At 40.2% G+C, this 19,702-nt stretch overlaps 2 protein-coding genes across 10 annotated transcripts in view; one reads left to right on the top strand and one right to left on the bottom strand.

Moving 5' to 3' along the window:
* PHF24 (PHD finger protein 24) overlaps positions 1 to 19,702 on the top strand; it is a 293,212-nt gene that overhangs the window by 69,123 nt on the left and 204,387 nt on the right. The gene's annotated exons all lie outside the window — the stretch shown is intronic.
* Positions 1 to 19,702, bottom strand: part of SPATA31F1 (SPATA31 subfamily F member 1) — a 75,347-nt gene that overhangs the window by 4,595 nt on the left and 51,050 nt on the right. The window contains exons 1-3 of one of the 2 annotated variants that reach the window (XM_001092661.5): positions 1,621 to 1,868; positions 952 to 997; positions 365 to 425 (exon numbers count right to left, since the gene is read on the bottom strand). In XM_001092661.5, the coding sequence (XP_001092661.4) occupies positions 365 to 425; positions 952 to 997; positions 1,621 to 1,764 (251 nt within the window). In that variant the 5' untranslated portion in view covers positions 1,765 to 1,868. Of the gene's footprint in view, positions 1 to 364; positions 426 to 951; positions 998 to 1,620; positions 1,869 to 19,702 lie in introns of those variants that run through there. The other variant, XM_077965811.1, reaches the window with a different exon arrangement.

Genomic DNA, 19,702 nt, shown 5'->3' with positions numbered 1-19,702 from the left:
TTGAAAGAGTATAAAGAGAATAAGGCAAGGATGACTTCCTTTTTCAAAACCCATTCTCTTAGCTGGGTAACTTATCTCATGGCTGAGTGCACCTCATGTAGTATGTTTTATGAATTATGCACTAGTAAAATCCTGAATTGTAGAACTGCTGTTACCCTAGCACAGAGCTGAACTGGGCAGCTCATCCCTCCTGAGACGTGATCCACACTCTTTCCTGGCAACCCTCTCAACCAGTGTCCCTGCTTCCACTGTGTATGTCTCCCTCCCAGCCATTATCCTTCTCCTTAGTCCTGCCCCAGGCCAAATCAAGAAATCATCATAGGCCAGGCTGGTTGTTGATAGAGTGCAAAGAGCAATAGATCACCTTTTAATGATGGAGAGCAGCTTCTGTGGCTTCTCAGCTTCTTCCTGGGAACGTCTCCTAACTGAGGAACGAGGAGACAGTGTTACATGGCATGGGATAATTTCATAGGCATCCTATAGGAAGCTGAATAGTAAGGCCTTTGACTCTCACCAAGAAAAGACTACCATCCTGAAAAGTCAGTACTCTAAGGCATGTCTGAGTACAGCATCACTATAACACAATGTCCCATATCTAATTTCATTTGATTTTTACAACCACAATGTGAATGAGGCAGGATTGTCAGTGTTTTGCTCATTTTGTGGATAAGAATGAGAGATGAAATGACTTCCACAGGGTCATAAAACTAGTAAGTTATACAATTAAGAACATCTGCTCTACTTTCTTAATTCTTCATTTCCAGGGCATTGAGGTACAGGATTTTGGAACATTCTCGAGTTATGATTTCCCACCCATGGAAGTTTCAGTCTGGGGAATTGGAGTCTTCAGTGGCAGAGCACCTGGCTCTTGGCTCCAGGGATCATAAAGGGACAGGATTGATGGGAAACACCCACAGTGGAAGGGAGTCAGAGGAGAGATTGGAACTTTACCTGTTGATGCTGCACCTCTAGCTCTTTGCCTGACTTTTTGGTGACACTTAAAAGACAAAAACATTAGAATGTGAAGCTGGGACACCATTTTCTTTCTCATGTCCAAAATGAGACAAAACTTACATACATTTTCCACTCCCTTTCAATATATCTATCTATTTTATATACTCTCCTGGATTTCCTTTGCCTATTCCACCTTTTTACCCCATTTTCCTTCTCTGCTTATTTCTGATTCACTTGGAGGCTTTTCCAATTTCTCTATCTCCCATCTGATTCCCAGAGAAGTACTGCTGGATGCTGAGGATGACACAGGAGGAAAAGCAGAATAGAAGAAAGGGTAAATGGTTCTAACAATAAAAGAACTTCTGCTTATGAAGCCTGCCAACCAGAAAAATTCCCCGTATTCAGAGATCTTCTGAGATCCAGCAAAATAGACTCCATATTATCTAGTTCTCAACCCAAGCCAAATACAGAGGTTCTTGGCTTTTCAATCAGAGTATGTTGCGGGAAGGGCCTGGTAAGGAATTATAGTCTCTGAGAAGAAAAGTATTACACAAAGGTAACTGAAAGTACGCTATAAAAATTGTGGGGTGGGGATTGTAAGGGGGGATGCTAAGAACTTATAAGCTTCTTATCTGAGGCTTAATTCAGTTGGGATCATAGCCCTACCCGGCAGCAGCTCCTTTTAGGTTCCGAACTCAATTCATGGTGGCTCCTTTTCACTTGCCAGATGATTAGAATAATGATGAAGATGGAGCCATAGGTGTATAAGGGATATCCAACATCCCACAGAACAAAAGTAGGACTCAACATGGTCTAAACCTCATTAGCATGAGATCAGCCATCCCTATATCTGGGCATTCAGAGTTCTGGTGCCTAATGACTCCCAGTGCTAGGCCTTGTCATGTCCACCTCACAGAGGATGGAACTAGGACTGCATCACAAAGCCCTCCTGTTTCATAAGGCACATGTAGTAGGGAAGCTCATGTGGTGATTCAGTCTGTAGATGAGGGTGTTTTGAGCCTAGCACCGAAGGTGCCACAAGCAGTGTCTATTTCCTAGTCCGTCTTCACTCTCTACTCCCTATACCAGCCTGATGGCTCAGCTCTCTCCTTCACAACTGTATGGTCACCTATCCTCAGAGAACTGAGTGCTTTGGCACAGGGGGTACCTTATGAGAAGGGGTGGTTAGGCCAGAGGAACCTCCACTAACTCTCCCACTTGTTTTGGAAATATACCTGAGAAAACACATGAATTTAGGGAGGGTGGAGTCTGGTTATGGCTTGGAAATGAAGATCTTTGATGTTTCAGGCAATGGGTGATTAGTAACAGAGGAGCAGGAAGGGGACCATGGCTGATGTGGTAGGGTAGTAGGGAGAGGCCAAAGTGGTCGTATGTATCTGGTCTGTGTGGTCTGAAGCTTGCAGATGACTGAATTGTAGAACTGCTGTTACCCTAGCACATTGGGAGAGATTGTAAATGCTATCTTCCATGGAGGCACGTTCATGCTGAGGGAGATGAACGCTGGCAGAGATGGGTTAGCGGCCACTTCTGACTGTGGGTCACAAGTGACTAGTTGCTGTTCACGGTTGGATGTATGCCGTTTGCCTGAGGAGGTCTTTTTCGTTGTTGTTTATTTTTCTCAAATCTGGATTTCATAAATTTTTAGGCAGGGCATGTGTTTTCCAATTCCGCTTCAGGGCCCATTACTTTCATAGCCAGACTATTGATTTACCTGCTTAGCTTTTGTAGATATTGTGATATGCCTCCAATACCTCAGTATTCCCAGTATTCCTGAATTTCCTTGAGCGAGTCTTGCTCTGGTAATGGTGGTCTCAGGCCAAGAAACCTTTGGTCTCGAAATCTCTGAAGAGGCTATTTGGTCCTTCCTCAGTATTCAGCCCACCCAGCAGATGTGGTAAGCACCCAATATGTGCTTAGCCCTAAGCTGGGGAGTGTTGAGAATACAAAGACATTTGAGCTTGGCTTTCTGCTCTCAAGATACTTAAAAATGTAGTTCAAAGACAAGACTAATTCATACAAAGCAAGAGCCAACAATCAGTACAAGTAGACTTTTATACTCATTTATAAGGCTCGGGCCACAAACATTCCATTTCAGAAAAGAGAAATCATAGTGAGGATCATGGCCATCAGAGAGGGCTCCTGGGTAGTTGAAGTTAAGTTTAACATTGCAGGCTGTGGGTAAAAAGACTCTTCCTGGTGGGAGAAAAACTTACCGGCTCATGCTGAAACTAGGGAATGGGCCATAGAATTCATTTGGCAATAAGAAATGCAGTGTATCTCTAGCAGAACGCAGAAGGGTGGACTGGAGAGCAATTGTGGGAAAGATTGGAGGATCAGGGATAGAGGCCTCTTGATGGAGGGAGGGCCTTTGTATCTATTTTATTTCAATCCCTAAGACTTTTTTTTTTTTTAAAGTAAGCATACTTATACATGGCACAAAATTTAAAAGGCAGAAGAGGTGTACAGCTGTGTCTTTCTCATCCTTATCTCCTCCTATTTTTCTTCATCATGTGTCTCTCTTTTAAAAAATGTTTTTATTTTTATGGGTACATAGTAAGTGTATATATTTATGGGGTACATGAGATATTTTGATACAGGCATACAATGCATAATAATCACATCAGAGTAAATGGGGTAGCCCTCACCTCAAGCATTTAACGTTTCTTGTGTTACAAACATTCCAATTACACTTATAGTTATTTGAAAATGTATAATAATTATTGTTGACTGTAACCACCCTGTTGTGCTATCAAATACTAGGTCCTATTTATTCTATCTAACTTTGTTTGTGTACATTAACCATTTGCATACATTTTTATATACATTAACCATTTGCCCTTCTCCCACCCAAACCCCCAAACCCCACCCCACTACCTTTCCCAGCCTCTGGTAACCATCATTCTATTCTCTATCTCCATGAGTTCACTTGTTTTAATTTTTAGCGCCCACAAATGAATGAGAACATGCCAAATTATTTTGCCATGCCTGGCTTATTTCACTTAACATAATGTTCTTCAGTTCCATCCATGTTGTTGCAAATGACAGGATCTCAGTCTTTTTTTATGGCTGAATAGCACTGCATTGTGTATGTGTACCACATTTTCTTTATCCATTCATCTGTTGATGAACATTTAGTTTGCTTCCAAATCTTGGCTATTGTGTAAACATAGGAGTGCAGATATCTCTTCAACATACTGATTTCCTTTCTTTTGGTTATATGCCTAGCAGTGTATTGCTGGATCATATAGTAGTTGTATTTTTAGTTTTGTTTTTCTTTTTTTAAGACAGGTTTTTGCTTTGTTACCCAGGCTGGAGTGCAGTGGTGTGATCATGGCTCACTGGAGACTCAGCCTCCTCAACTCAAGCAATCCTCCTGCCTCAGCCTCCCAGGTAGCTGGGACCACAGAAATGCACCACCATAGTCAGCTAATTTTTGGATTTTTTTTTTTTTTTTTTTGTAGAGATGAGGTCTCACTTTATTGCCTGGGTTGGTCTTGAACTCTTAGGCTCAGGTGATCCTCCCACCTCAGCTTCCTAAAGTGTTGGGATTACAGGCATGAGCCTATTTTTAGTTTTTTTTTTTGGGGGGGAACCTCCATACTGTTCTCCATAGTAGCTGTACTAATTTACATTCCCACCAACAGTGTACAAGGGTTCTCTTTTTTTCCACATCCTTGCCAGCATTCATTATTGCCTGTCTTTTGGATAAAAATCATTTTAACTAGGGTGAGATGATATCTCAGTGTAGTTTTGATTTGCATTTCTCTGATGATCACTGACGTTGAGCACCTTTTCATAGACCTGTTTGCAATTTGCATGTCTTCTGTTGAGAAATATCTTTTCAGATCTTTTGCCCATTTTTCAATAGGATTATTAGATTTTTTTTCCTAATGAGTTGTTTGAGCTCCTTATATGTTCTAGTTATTAATTCCTTGTCCAGATGAATAGTTTGTAAGTTCCAGATGAATAGTTTGTAAGTATATTTTCTCCCATTCTGGGGTTGTCTCTTCACTTTGTTGATTTCCTTTGCTGTGCAGAAGGTTTTTAACTTGACATGATCCCATTTGTCCATTTTTGCTGCTTTGGCTGTCTGTGCTTACGGGGTATTACTCCACAAAGAAATCTTTGCCCCCCAAACTAATTTCCTGGAGAGTTTCCTCAATACTCATGTATCTTTCAGAATTAATTTAGCCTGGGAAGCATAAATAAATTGATATATTTTCTTCATAAATAGAAACATGCTAGATACTGTTTTCCCTTTTCTTGTTTTACTATTAATTATTATGAATATATCTCCTGTATATAATTTTCTTTAAGGTTTGTACAGTCTTCTTTGGTAAAACTATAACATAACTTATTTTCAATCCTATATCCATGGATATTTCTTTAAAGTTTTTTTGTTCTGCCAAATAACACTGACATGAACCTCATGTGTATAAGTTCTTGTACACTGGTGTGAGTATATAACTAGGAGAAATTCCTAAGAGTTGAATCAATGGGTCAAAGGGTGTGTATATTTTAAATGTTGATATTGCATAATTGCCTATCAATTGTATGAATTGGCAATCTCACCAAAACTCTGTAAGGGTGCCTGTCTTCCTATGCTTGTTGACTCAATATTATCAAATTTTTTATCTTTGTCGATATGAGAAGTGAAAAATTGTATTTTATATATTTATAAATTTGTTTGAAGCTACAATAATCACCTTTTTGTTTCTTTTCTGTGAAATATCTTTTCCTATTCTTAGCTCACAGATTATTGGGCAAAAATCACTTGTGGATGTATAAGTGTTTTTTAATATTAAGAAATTAACTATATATGTATCAGAAATACTTTTTCTCAGTTTGTCATTTGATATTTATGATGAATTTTTGCCACACATAAATTTTTGGATTTTATGTAGTTGAATTTATTAGTCTTTTATTTTATGGTTTCTGTGGGTCTTTTTTTTTTTTTTTTTTTGAGTCAGAGTCTCACTCTGTTGCTACGCTGGATTTCAGTGGTGCCATTATGGCTCATTGCAACCTTGATCTCTTGGGCTCAAGCGATCTTCCCATCTCAGCCTCTCTAGTAGCTGGGATCACAGGCACGTGCCACCATACCTGGCTAATTTTTATTTTGTAGAGATGGGGGTCTCCTGTGTTACCCAGGATAGTTTTTAGCCCCTAGTCTCAAGCTATCCTCCTGCCTCAGCCGTCCAAAGTGCTGCTATTACAGGCATGTACTACTGTGCCCGACCATGGCTTCTGTGTTTTAAGTCACACTAAGAAAGGTTTATCCCTTCCTGAAGTTATAAAAAAGTTCTAATTCTTCAGGTACTCATGGTTTCATTATTTTTGATAAATGAATGAAGTTAGAATCTGTGTTAGTTAAGAATTACATTGAAGTACATCTAACAGAGATTTAACTACAAAGCAGGGTTTCTCGGGCTTCTGGATTCCTGAGAAAGGAAAGTTGGAAGTAGCATTACTTTCACTCTTACAACAAAAGAAATCACACATACAAGAAGAAAAGAAATCACAAGACACTCTGCAAATTCACAACTGTTCTTGAATTTGTCAGCAAGATGAAGTTCTAGGTCAACCCAATTAACCTTAATCTAAGGACAGACATCTTGACGGAGATGTGGCACATGTGCACTTGCTTATTTGGAGCCGACTCCCCCACTCCCCTCCCATCGAGCTTGTAAGAATCCAGATAAAAGTTTTAATGAATTGCTAAAGGCCAACTGTAGCCCAGCATGAGAATACAGAAATGCTGGGACTTACAAGTACAGGGAGAATTCACACTCGCAGGGTCCTTTCCACGAACCTTGCTGTGTATTCACAAGAAAGACTGGGGTAGTGTGAGAGTCCTGAAAAAATATACCTCGTGGTACAGGCCTGGGGAAAAGAAAGAGCAGCTGCTGAGGGGAAAGGCACCAAGCCCTTCCCAGATTCTTCCTTATGGAAACAAAAGGGCAGTAAGTCCTGTCGTTAGGCCATAAATCACGTATAGATGAAGACCCATTGCAGCTGGAAAAAGGGTCTGTAGGCCCTAGACCATCAGAAGTATTCCAGCTGGGGGTGGCATAGGATCAGGGAGAAGGCCCTGCCCTGAGACTCAGGGGCACAGTGCCTGTCTAAAACTGAAGCTGAATCAGAAAAACAGGATCTCCCCACCCTGACCAACCAGGCTAATAAGCATTAAGTAACAACTGCAGTCTACTGCTGAAATAGCATCAAGAGCATGGAGGATGACACTGAGCAAACCTCTGGCAAACCAGCCTCAACCATAAACACAAAGTAATATTAGAGAAACCTGGAGCCTGTTATGCACTGACAGTAACATAGCAAGAACAAAAACCAAACACAGCTCAGCTCCCTACTAGACTCACATACTAAAGTCCTAGCAGAAGGAAAGGGGTGATGATTTTCAGGTATAAAAACGATTTAACTCAGTCTTTACTCCCTTACAATAGATGTCCAGCTTTCTCTCTCTTTCTTTCTTTCTCTCTCTCTCTGTCTCTTTCTTTCTTTCTTTCTCTCTCTTTCTTTCTTTCTTTCTTTCTTTCTTTCTTTCTTTCTTTCTTTCTTTCTTTCTTTTCCTTCCTTCCTTCCTTTCTTTCCTTCCTTCCTTCCTTCCTTCCTTCCTTCCTTCCTTCCTTCCTTCCTTCCTTCCTTCCTTTCTTTCTTTCTTTCTTTCTTTCTTTCTTTCTTTCTTTCTTTCTTTCTTTCTTTCTTTCTTTCTTTCTTTCTCTCTTTCTCTTTCTTTCTTTCTTTCTTTCTTTCTTTCTTTCTTTCTTTCTTTCTTTCTTTCTTTCTTTCTCTCTCTCTCTCTCTCTCTCTCTCTCTCTCTCTCTTTCTTTCTTTCTTTCTTTCTTTCTCTTTCTTTCTTTTCTTTCTTTCTTTCTTTTTGAGATGGAGTCTCACTTGGTTGCCAGGGCTGAAGTGCAATGGTGTGATCTCAGCTCACTGCAACCTCCACCTCCTGGGTTCAAGCAATTCTCCTGCCTCAGCCTCCCAAGTAGCTGGGATTACAGGTGCCTGCCACCATGCCCAGCTAATTTTTTTGTATTTTTAGTAGAGATGGGATTTCACCACATTGGCCAGGCTGGTCTCGAACTCCTGACCTCGTGATTCACCCGCCTCGGCCTCCCAAAGTGCCAGAATTACAAGCATGAGCCACCACGCCCTGCCCAGATGTCCAGTTTTCAACAAAATATTAGTACAAGGCATATGAAGAAGTAAGAGAAAATCACCACACTATAAAGCGACAAAGCAGGCTAGGCGCTGTGGCTCACGCCTGAAATCCCAGCACCTTGGGAGGCCTTGGCCAGTGGATAATGAGGTCAGGAGTTCAAGACCAGCCTGACCAAGATGGTGAAACCCCGTCTCTACTAAAAATACAAAAATTAGCTGGGCGCAGTGGCAGATGCCTGTAATCCCAGCTACTCAGGAGACTGAGACAGGAGAATCCCTTGAACCCGGGGGCAGAGGTTGCAGTGAGCTGAGATTGTGCCACTGCAGTCCAGCCTGGGTGATGGAGTAAGAGACTCCCTCTCAAAAAAAAAAAAAAAAAAAAAAAAAGAGATAAAGCAATTAATATAACCAGACTTAGATATATGATACATATATTGGAATTATCAGAAAGAGAAACTTAAGGAACTATATTTAATATGTTAAAGGATCTGGTGGAAATGGTAGACAGCCTTCCTGATCAGATAGGTAATTTCATCAGAGAGATGGCAACTCTAAGAAAGAATAAAATGGAAATTCTGGAAGTAGGAAACATGGTTACATAGATAAAGGTTGCTTTTGTCAGGCTCACCAGTAGTAGTTTTTTTCCTCCACGGTAGAGGAAAAATTAAGTGAACCTGAAGATAATTCCATAGAAATTATCCAACATGAAACAGAAAGAAAAAAGTGAAAAAAGCAAAACAATACCAGAACAGAGCATTCAAGAGCTGTTGCACAATATTAAACAATCACACGTATATGCAATTGACATCCCAGGAGAAAAGAAAGATGATGGAACAGAAGAAATATTTGAAGAAGTAATGGCCAAGGGTTTTTCAAAAAAAAAAAAAGAAAAACAACTTTTTTTTGAGACAGGGTCTCATTCTCACCCAGACTGGAGTGCAGTGGCACGATGATGGTTCACTGTAGCCTCGACCTCTCAGCCTCAAGAGACCCTCCCATCTTAGCATTCTGAGTAGCTGGGACTATAGGCACGCACCATCTCACCCAGTTAATTTTTTATTTTTTGTAGAGATAGGGGTTTCCCTATGTTGCCCAGGCTGGTCTTGAATTCCTGGGCTCAAGTGATCCTCCCACCTTGGCCTCCCAAAGTTGGGATTACAGTCATAAGCCACCATGCCTGTCTGAAATTTTCAAAATTAATGATAAATACCAAGCTGAAAATCCAAGAAGCTTAGAGAATACTAACCAGGATGAACATTGAAGAACAGACCTAGACATATGTTATTTGAACTGCTGAGAAAGGAAGACAAAGATGCTAAAGGTGGTGTGAGAAAAAAGGAAACATTATATAAAGAGTAACAAAGATAAGAATTACAGTAGACTTCTGATCAAATCTGTATAAGTTAGAAGACAGTGGAGTGGCCTCTTTAATGCACTGGAAGAAAAATGTGTCAGCATGGAATTCTGTACCACGCAAATGATATATTTCAAAAATGAGAGAGAAATAAATATGTTTTTCAGACCGCTAGGGTTTCTCTTCTTCATAAAACTCTTCTTCAAAAAGTTGGCTGCCAATCATTGATCCTAGCTAACTGAACCTGTATTTTTTTTTTTTTTGAGACGGAGTCTCCTTCTGTTGCCCAGGCTGGAGTGCAGTGGCGCGATCTTGGCTCACTACAAGCTCCACCTCCTGGGTTCACGCCATTCTCCTGCCTCAGCCTCCAGAGTAGCTGGGACTACAGGCGCCCGCCACCACGCCCGGCTAATTTTGTTTTTGTGTTTTTAGTAGAGACGGGGTTTCATCTTGTTAGCCAGGATGGTCTCAATCTCCTGACCTCGTGATCTGTCCACCTCTGCCTCCCAAAGTGTTGGGATTACAGGCATGAGTTACCGTGCCCTGTATTTTAAAAATTAAGGTAAAATTTACATGTCATAAATTCACCATTTAACTATTTTAAAGTGTGTAATTCAGTAGGTTTTAGTACATTCACAACATTGTGCAATCATCACCACTAATTCTAGAACATTTTCATCACTCTCAAAGAGAAACCCTGTACCTATTAGGCATTCAACTACTATTCTACCCTCCCCATAGTCCCTAGCAACCATGATTCTGCTTTGTGTCTCTATGGAATTTCCTATTCTGAACATTTCATGTAAATGGAATCATAGAATATGTGACCTTTTGCACCTGACTTCTTTCACTTAACACAACGTTTTTAAGGTTCACCCGTGTTATGGAACCTATTACTACTTTATTTCTTTTTATGGCTGAAGAATAATCAATTATATGGACATACCACATTTTGTTTCTCCATTCATCATTTGATTGACATTTGGGTTATTTCCAGTTTTTGGCTACTATGAATAATGCTGCTATGAACATTTGTATACAAGGTTTTGTTCCTGTTTTCAGTTCTCTTGGGTATATACATAGGAGTAGAATTGCTGGGTCATGTGGTAATTCTATGTTTAACTTTTTGAGGACCCATCAAACTGTTTTCAATAGTAACTGCACCATTTTACATTTTCACCAACAATGTATGATGAACCCTAATTTTTAGTTAGAGCTGCAGAACCCTGAGTACACTGCAATTCCCAGTTCCTCAGGATGAATTGTGATTTCTAAAAGCCAATTGAGGCATATTATATTTTCCAAAAATGGCCACGATATTTATAGTCCGACATGCTTTTACTGTAATTTGTCACTTCATCATCATGAGATGGTCTGTTTCCTCTCCTCTTGACACTGAACAGATCTTTGTGACTCATTTAACAAATAGAAGATAGTGTAAGCATTGCTGTGTCATAAAAGGCAATATGACTTTTGTCTAGCTTTTTTTTTTTTTCCCTCAGGACATGTGCCCTTGAATCCCTGAGTATCCATGCAGGAAGTCCAGAAGATTATGCAGAGAGACTACATAGAAATATAGTGAGATGTTCAAGGACCCCCAGTTGTTACAGCCTCAGCTATTTATCTTCTCAACCCAGGCATCAGATATGTGAATGAGTGAGTCTTCAGATGGTCCAGCACCAGCATATGACCACCACTGTGGCCAGATCCCAAACAAGACTGCCTAGCTGATCCCAGTCAGTCCCACAAACAATGAGAGATAATAATATCGTAATTGTTTTTTAAGCCACTCACTTGGGGGTGATTTATTAATCAACAATTGATATCAAAGCAATTGGTCCCCTTTGTCAGATTCCCAATTTTTAGACTTCTTTTTTTTCAATTGAGAGAAAGTCTCACTCTGTTGCCCAGGCTGGAGTGCAGTGGCGTAATCTCAGCTCCCTGTAATCTCTGCCTCCCGAGTTGAAGCAATTCTCCTGCCTCAACCTCGCGAGTAGGCACATGCCACCACACTCGGTTAATTTTTTGTATTTTTAGTAGAGATGGGGTTTCACTGTGTTAGCCAGGATGGTCTTGATCTCCTGACCTCATGATCCGCCAGCTTCGGCCTCCCAAAGTGCTGGGATTACAGGCGTGAGCCACCACACCCTGCCTAGACTTCTTTACATATAAGGATGGACATGGGACCCAGTTCTGACTAAGAATATACAGGGAAATTTTCTGGGAGGACTTCTGGAGAGGAGTTTCTTTCTAATATAAGAGATGGGATATAGGAGAACTTGCTTACAGCTCCCCAGCTTATGCTCCCTTGCTTCCTGACCTTGAATGGGAAGTATGGACGTCATGCTTATACCTAGATCAGCCATTTATGGTCCTGAGGTGATAGGCCAGAGGTTAAAACATCAGCATCTGAGGATGACGGAGAACAATGGACAGTGTTAGGATGTTCGATGACATTAATCTCTAAAGGAATCCTGGAACCTCCTGAGTTTGAGTACTATTCCTGAGCCAGAACACTTCTATTTCCTCTACCTACTTTTCATTTTCATGTACCATGATTCTGGGTTATAGCTGTTTCCTACTTTCATTCAAGGTGCAGTTTTCTATTTTTCTTGTTGTTTTGAGGTGATTTTCTAGAGAAGGAGTAAGAAACCTATTTATTCGTTATCTTGAAACTGATCAACTTTATTCATAGTAAGAAAGTTCAAGTTAAAACAAAATAAGACCTCATTTTCATTTCAGGTTGACAAAAATAATGTTTGATTATACAATATGTTAGGAGAGGTATGGAAAAGAGATGCTCATATAATGCTGATTAGAACATAAAGTGGAACAAACGTTTGGAGTGCCATTTTATAGAAATGTGAAATGCACATAGCTTTTGATCCCGCAGTTCCCCTTCTGGGAATTTATCTAATAGATAAACTCATATATTTGCACAAAGACATATGAAAGGGTATTCACTGCATCATTATTTAGAATAGCAAAGCAGTGGAAACAACTTAAACATGAGGATCGTTAAATAAATTATTATATATCCATACAATGGAATATTATGCTACCATTAAAAAGGATGAGGTAGATACATATGGTCTCGTATGTAAGCGAAACAAGCGTATATAGTGTCCTGTCTCTCTTTCTCACTCTCTTTTTTTTTTTTTGGTGATGGAGTTCCACTCTTGTTGCCCAGACTGGAGTGCAATGGTGTGATCTCAGCTCACTGCAACTTTTGCCTCCCAGGTTCAAACAATTCTCCTGCTTCAGCCTCCCGAGTAGCTGGAATTACGGATTTGTGCCACCATGCCCGGTTAATTTTTGTATTATTAGTAGAGACGGGGTTTCACCATGTTGGCCAGGCTGGTCTTGAACACCTGACCTTAGGTGATCCACCTGCCTTGGCTTCCCAAAGTGTTGGCATTACAGGCATAAGCCACTGTACCTGGCCTGTGTCCTCTCATTTTTGTAAAAAAAGTTTAGAAACACACACACACACACACACACACACACACACACACACACACATATATAAAATTAAGGGCTATCTTAAAGGCTGGCTACTAGACAGGCAGATGAGTTTTCTATTTTCCACCTCTAACAGATTGTTACAAGGCAGTATTTCTTTTCTTTTCTTTCTTTCTTTTTCTTCTTCTTCTTCTTTTTTTTTTTTTTTGAGACGGAGTTTCACTCTTGTTGCCCAGGCTGGAGTGCAATGGTATGATCTTGGCTCACCGCAACCTCCGCCTCCCGGGTTCAAGTGATTGTCCTGCCTCAGCCTCCAGAGTTGCTGGGATTATAGGCATGTGCCACTATGCCTGGCTAATTTTGTATTTTTAGTAGAGATGGGGCTTCTCCATGTTGGTCAGTCTAGCCTTGAACTCCTGACCTCAGGTGGTCCACCTGCCTCGGCCTCCCAAAGTACTGGGATTACAGGCGTGAGCCACCTCATCCGGCCTGGCAGTATTTATTGCCTGTCCAGTGATGTTCTGCATGGCCAAGTGACGGCTGGGCTGACTGTTTAATGTACCACCTTCTATTTGCTTTCCATCCTTTCCTGTCTCATGTCCCTTTTCCTTGACTGTCGCTATGAAGAATTAGTACTTAAGCTTTACCTGGGCTCTGTTTTCTAGGCAGCTGGAACTAAGACAAACAGTGTGGCTTAAGTATTTCATCACACTAGTTTTAAATGGGGGGGAGGGGACAGAACAGGAAGTGCTCTCGAGATACGCAATTCTCAGTGTGTTCCCTATCAATGTACTTGTTGAGGAAACTCTTGAAAGTACTGAGAGAATGGAAGTCATAGTATAAAAGATCTGCCAGTGAGCACTGAACCTTTGGAGATTCCCTTTCCATTTAATTTGTTTCTCTTCAAAATCACAATTGAAATGCCCAAGAGAATATAAAAATAGAACATCTGTATCTGTATTAGAAGGACACTTATATTTTGTGAAATATCAGCAAGATATAGTGCAAATATGCCCAGACTGAAGGGAATATTAATCAGCTTTTAATTTCAGGAATGTAGAAGAAAAATTCACTTGGAAAATAAGTAGATTAAAGTCTCCCAAGGAGGTCCCCTCACAGACTCAAGTTCAGAGGAGCAGAGCTGGGAGTGAGAGTGGGCTGTGGGATAGTATGGGGAGGGGACCAATGACCTTGGACTCTGACCATGGCCCAGTCTTGGAGCAGCTCTCTGCTTGCTCACTCTCAGCATTTCCTCAGAGTAGATACCTCTGGGCACTACTACAGTACCATTGCTGCAGGCCCCCAACAAAGAACTGTGCCTCAGTTAACGTACGACCGTCACACCATCACAGAGAAAAACAACTGCCACCTACCTCACCAAATGCGGTATGCCTACTCTTTTTTAAAATTTTTATTTATATATTTATTTATTTATTTATTTATTTATTTTTATAGAGACAGGGTCTCCCTGTGTTGCCCAGGCTGGTCTCAAACTCCTGGGCTCAAGATATCCTCCTGCCTTGGCCTCCCAAAATGCTGGGATGACAGGTGTGAGCCACCATGCCTTGCTTCTTTTGTTTTTTTTTTTAAACAGGGTGAAAAATTATGCACTTTATTTATACAACTTTGCATTAAACACTTGCATTTTAAAATAGTCACACTTTAACATGACAATTACCTATAATAAAGTCATGCTTCATGAAAATGTAGTATAGTTCAGGTATTGAACTGCCTGTTTTTGTAAATAAAGTTTTATCGGAACACAGTCATGCCCATTTATTGATGTATTGTCTGTGGCTGCTTTCTCACTACAATGGCAGAGTCGGGTATTTGGAACAGATGCCTGCCATTCTAAAATATTTACTATCTCACAATGTGACTTGCAACAACACTGTAGTTAAAAGCAGCCTGTGATAAATAGTTTCTGTAACAGTATATTCTCTCACTTGTACATTTTCCCCAAGCCCTAGTACAAGCATGCGCTATAGGCTCAAAGACCTTTCATCTCTAGATATAAATGCTGTATAAAGGCTTTTCCTTTATAAAAAATCATGTCTTTTAGAAACATTTTAATCCTATCCTACCTGATCCATGGTGTTACAATTTGACAAAGTAGTAAACTCTATAACACCTTTAGGTGAGGACCAGTTTTCCACTGAAGGGGGACACAATTTAATACAGAATGAGAAAAATTGGACTTCAAACACAGAAAGGGTTAACCCCTCTAGAGAGCCTTCTTCCATTTCAGGGGATTATTTACAACCATAGTAAACCCTTAAGTTCATATTCACTTCTCCAGATAACTGCAGAAAGGACTATTTTAGGCTATTTATTTCTAATTCACCTACATCTATCTCTTGGAAATATGAGGACCAATAATTGTTTTAACTACATGGGATTTGGGGAAGAACTCATGATATTAGCCATCATTATAATTTCAGGGAGCATGCCTCTAGTATCCTAGGAGTATCGCTTTTATATTTACAGCTCTTCTTGAGTTTGTGCAAAAAATTTACATTACCATGTGGGTCCTGTATAGGTGTCTAATAACCAGTACCATCTTCTCCTTTTGGAGATGGTTGGTCCCTTTCCCACCCTTTCCCTATGTCTTAGTCTGTTTTTGCTGTTGTAACAGAATACTTGAGACTGGATAATTTATAATGAACAGAGATTTATTCAGTTCACAGTTCTGGAGGTTGGGAAGCCCAAGCACATGACACTGGGATCTGGTGAGTCGTCCCATGGTGGAAGGCAGAAGGCAGAAGTGAGTGCATGAGACAAAAGGAGGCACTAGGGGCTGAAATCACTTTATAACAATTTACTCTCATGATAACTAACCTGCTCCTGTGATAATGGCATTAATCTTTTCATGAGGGCTCTGCTCTCATGACCTAATTACCTTTTATTAGGCCTCATCTCTTAATACCTTTGCACTGCAGATCAGGTTTCCAACACATGAACTTTGGGAGGCACATTCAAACCATAACACCCTATTTCTCCCAAGCAATTGTAATTCCAAGCTGGCAAAAGTACTCAAGATTAGGGGCTGAACATTACAATGGACCATGGTTGGTGGTCAGTGGGGAACAAAGCTCGACAGGACATGTGATATCAATGGCTTCACTGGAGAATAAATAGGCTCGGAATTTTGAAGAACCAATAAACTGCTTATATGTTAAGAGTGAGAAAGATGTAATGCACAAAATCATAGAGCTGTAAGTTCAAATTTGGGGTAAAAGCTATAACAAAATTGGCTGGCTTATGGCCAACCACAAAGTAGGTTGCAAACTGGCGCGGTGCTACATACTCAGAAGGTTCCTAGTAATTGCTTTCTGATGTGGAGGTGAATCACCAGTTTTCTCCAGAACAGTGGTTTTCAACCTTGTTCATTTGTCACTAAATATTGTGCCAAGACATTTTAATGTTTTACATGATGAAAGAATAAAGGCAACTTAAATTTATCTCTATAATATGCTACTTTTACTTTCATTCTACAGCGCTTTGCTGAGGGAGAGAAAGGGGTAGAGTTACAGCACATATGCTGGAAATTGTGCACTAGGTAACACTGGGCACTTGAATATCATTTGCCAAATGTATCAGGGTGTAAAAAAGGTTGGGAACTGCTGCTCTAAAGAATAGGTCTTGCCAAAATCAGGTAATCTTTAGTACAGAAACATTTCAAGTGGATGGAGGCAGAGATATCACTGGTCATGACTTGGCAAGATTAAAAAAAAAAAAAATTCAGGTCCGTGACATACTCATTAATCATCTGCTCCACCAGCCAGACAGGGGTTGAACAGGAAGCCAGGGGTTAGTTACAGCTTGACAGAAATATTTTAGCACAGAATCAGAAGAGACAATGTCATTTCCTAACTAGAAGGCTTGGACAGAAGCTGCTATCCTTGCTGGGATGGATGCTAAAGGAGTGCAGGGGTGTACTGAGTACACAGGACCAGAGGAGGGATTACAGCAAGGAGCAGCCAGCTGGCAGACTATCCTCCATGACTCAGAGCAGAGAGGTCAGGAAGGAGCTGAAGTAGGCTGACTACCAAGTCCCCACAGCTGGAGTATTATTAATTCTGATCAGCCTCCCGATTCTTGCTTCTCCATACTGGCTTCTTGGATCCACAGCTATACTGGCCAAGCTTGGTGAGCCAAGGTCAAGAGAACCAATAGAATGAGCTACTCAGTTTTCCATCTATCAGCCAGCTTCACTTTTTAGGCTAGCTGCTTCACTGGAGTGTGAGAAGTAGCTGTAGGTACTCTCTTAGGAGAATGAAAGAAGCGGTGGGGAAAGAATTTACTAGCTTTTCAAGAAGAAATGATATTTACAATAAGAGGTAGGTAGGTAAAATACTGATGAGAATAATGTTAAAGGAAAAAAACCAGCATGTGAAATTATTTGAGCACTAAGAATATATAACCATGTAAAAATGTGTCCATGAGAAAAAAGACCAGAAATACCCCATACTGATAGCATTATTTATTATGGGGGGTAAAGTTGTGAATATATTGTTCCATTTTCCATTCAGAATTCTGAAAATGGAAAAGTATACCAACAACTTTACCCCCTAACAAATAATGAAGATGCACTGTACTTCTATAGTTTAAAAAAGCATTTCAAAAGTAAACAATTAGGGCGCTTTCAATCCAATGATAGATTAAGTTGATTCAGACCATTTCTCCTGCCAAGAACAACTAGAAAATAGTGACAAAATATTTTAAAATAATATTTAAAGGCACTGTAAAACCTCAACAAAAGTTTGATAAAACTATCAAAGATTACTTTAAAAACTTTGGTAAAACTACCAAAGCACTGAGGAATTATGGGGTCAAGATTCAAGTGAGAGGGAAAGCTTACTGAAGGGAGCCTCATGTTTGGGGCTGTTCTTCCTCTTAAGGTCAATGACAAGGGCTAACAGGCTGAAAAACTGAGCAGAACATTTGAGAGATTTATGGGTTAAAGGGAACAAAACTTGGAATTTGCTTGATAAGAAGGAGGAGTTCTGGTAAAAACCACAGGCTTTTGGTCAACCCCTGAAGAGATGTACCATAGAAGTAAGTATGAACTGGAAATAGACAAACCCTCACATGGATTGAATCTACTGCAAATCCTCCCAGTCTCTGATTGAACTATGGTGATCTGGGATTGCCAGTGCCTCTAGCTTAGCTACCAGCCATGAGATACCAAAGCCTGACAACTATAGTAAGAGAAAGGAAAAGTACAAGCTAATCTCATTTGTGAACATAGATATTAGCAACCCAAACAAAAGATTACCAAACTAAATCCAGTGATATATAAAAACAGCAATACACTACAACTGAATTGGGTTTATTTCAGGAGTACAAGGCAAGTGTAAGATTGAAAAAGCAATCAATGCAATTCACATTAAGAGAATTAGGAATAAAAATTATATGATCATATTGATAGATGTAGAAAAATATTTTGATAATATTACACATTCATTCATTAGGAAAACTTCTCTCAAACAAGGAATGGATGAAATCTGATAAAGAATATTTACTAAGCAAACATTAAAAACTGTGAGTCAGTCTCCTTTCCTTGATTAATAAAGCAATTTGGCAGCTTGGGAGGCATGCCCTGCTCCCTGAGACCTGAATTATGTAAGTAATAAACCTTTTTATACCCTCTTATTGTGTGTGGCATCATCAGTCTTGATATTCAAACCAAATTTTGGGTGTGGGCTCATCCTGTTGCTTTAGGATGGTCAAATCATAAAGCTTCTAGAATATAACATAGAAGACTATCTTCATTACCTTGATTTTAGGAAAAATTTCTTAAAAAGGACACAAAAAGCACTAACCATAAAGAAAGATTGACACATTGGACTACATTAAAATCAATATCTTTTATTTATCAAAAGACACCTTTAAGAGAGTATAAAGGTAAGTTACAGAAGAGGAAAAATATATATACAAAATATTTAGCCAACAAGGCAGTTGCATCAGAACATATAAAATTCTGCAGGACATAGTGGCCCACATCTATAATCCCAGCACTTTGGGAGACTGTGGGTTGAGGGGGTGGGGGTGGTTTGAGGCCAGCAGTTCAAGACCAGCCTGGGCAACACAGCAAGACCCTGTCTCTACAAAAAAATTTAAAAGTTAGCAGGGCATAGTGGCCTGTGCCTATAGTCTTAACCACTTGGGAGGCTGAAGTGGATGGATTGCTTGAGCCCAGGAACTCAAGGCTGCAGTGAGCTATGATTACACCACTGCACTCCAGCCTGGGTGATAGAGCAAGACCTTGTCTCGTAAAAAGAAAAAAAAGTTCTACAAATCAACAAGAAACAGACAGATAACCCAGGTGATTGGATCATGGGGGCAGATTTCTCATGAATGGTTTAGTGTCATCCCCTTGGTACTTTCCTCACAATAGTGAGTGAGTTCACATGAGATCAGGTCTGACCCAGCACAGCCCCAGTTGTGGTGGCCACAGGCTTGCTTGTTTCACCGCACCTCCAGCCTCAGATGACTCAGCACAGAGAGACTCTGTTTGGGAGAAAGTAAGGGAAGAGAACAAGAGTTTCTGCCTGGTAATCTAGATAATTGTCCTGGATCTTAGCCAAGACCACCAACGTGGTAACTCTATGCGTTTGCAAGAACCACAGCATTACTGGGCTTGGGGTGCCCCTTAATGCAGATATGGCTACAGTGATCAAAAACATAGTATCACAACACCCAAATCCCTTTGGATAATTAGAAAGT

The sequence above is a fragment of the Macaca mulatta genome, chromosome 15, assembly GCF_049350105.2.
Source record: "Macaca mulatta isolate MMU2019108-1 chromosome 15, T2T-MMU8v2.0, whole genome shotgun sequence".
NCBI lineage: Eukaryota > Metazoa > Chordata > Mammalia > Primates > Cercopithecidae > Macaca > Macaca mulatta.
The sequence above is the reverse complement of the archived record's forward strand: the minus strand, read 5'-3'. Positions and strand labels throughout refer to the sequence as shown.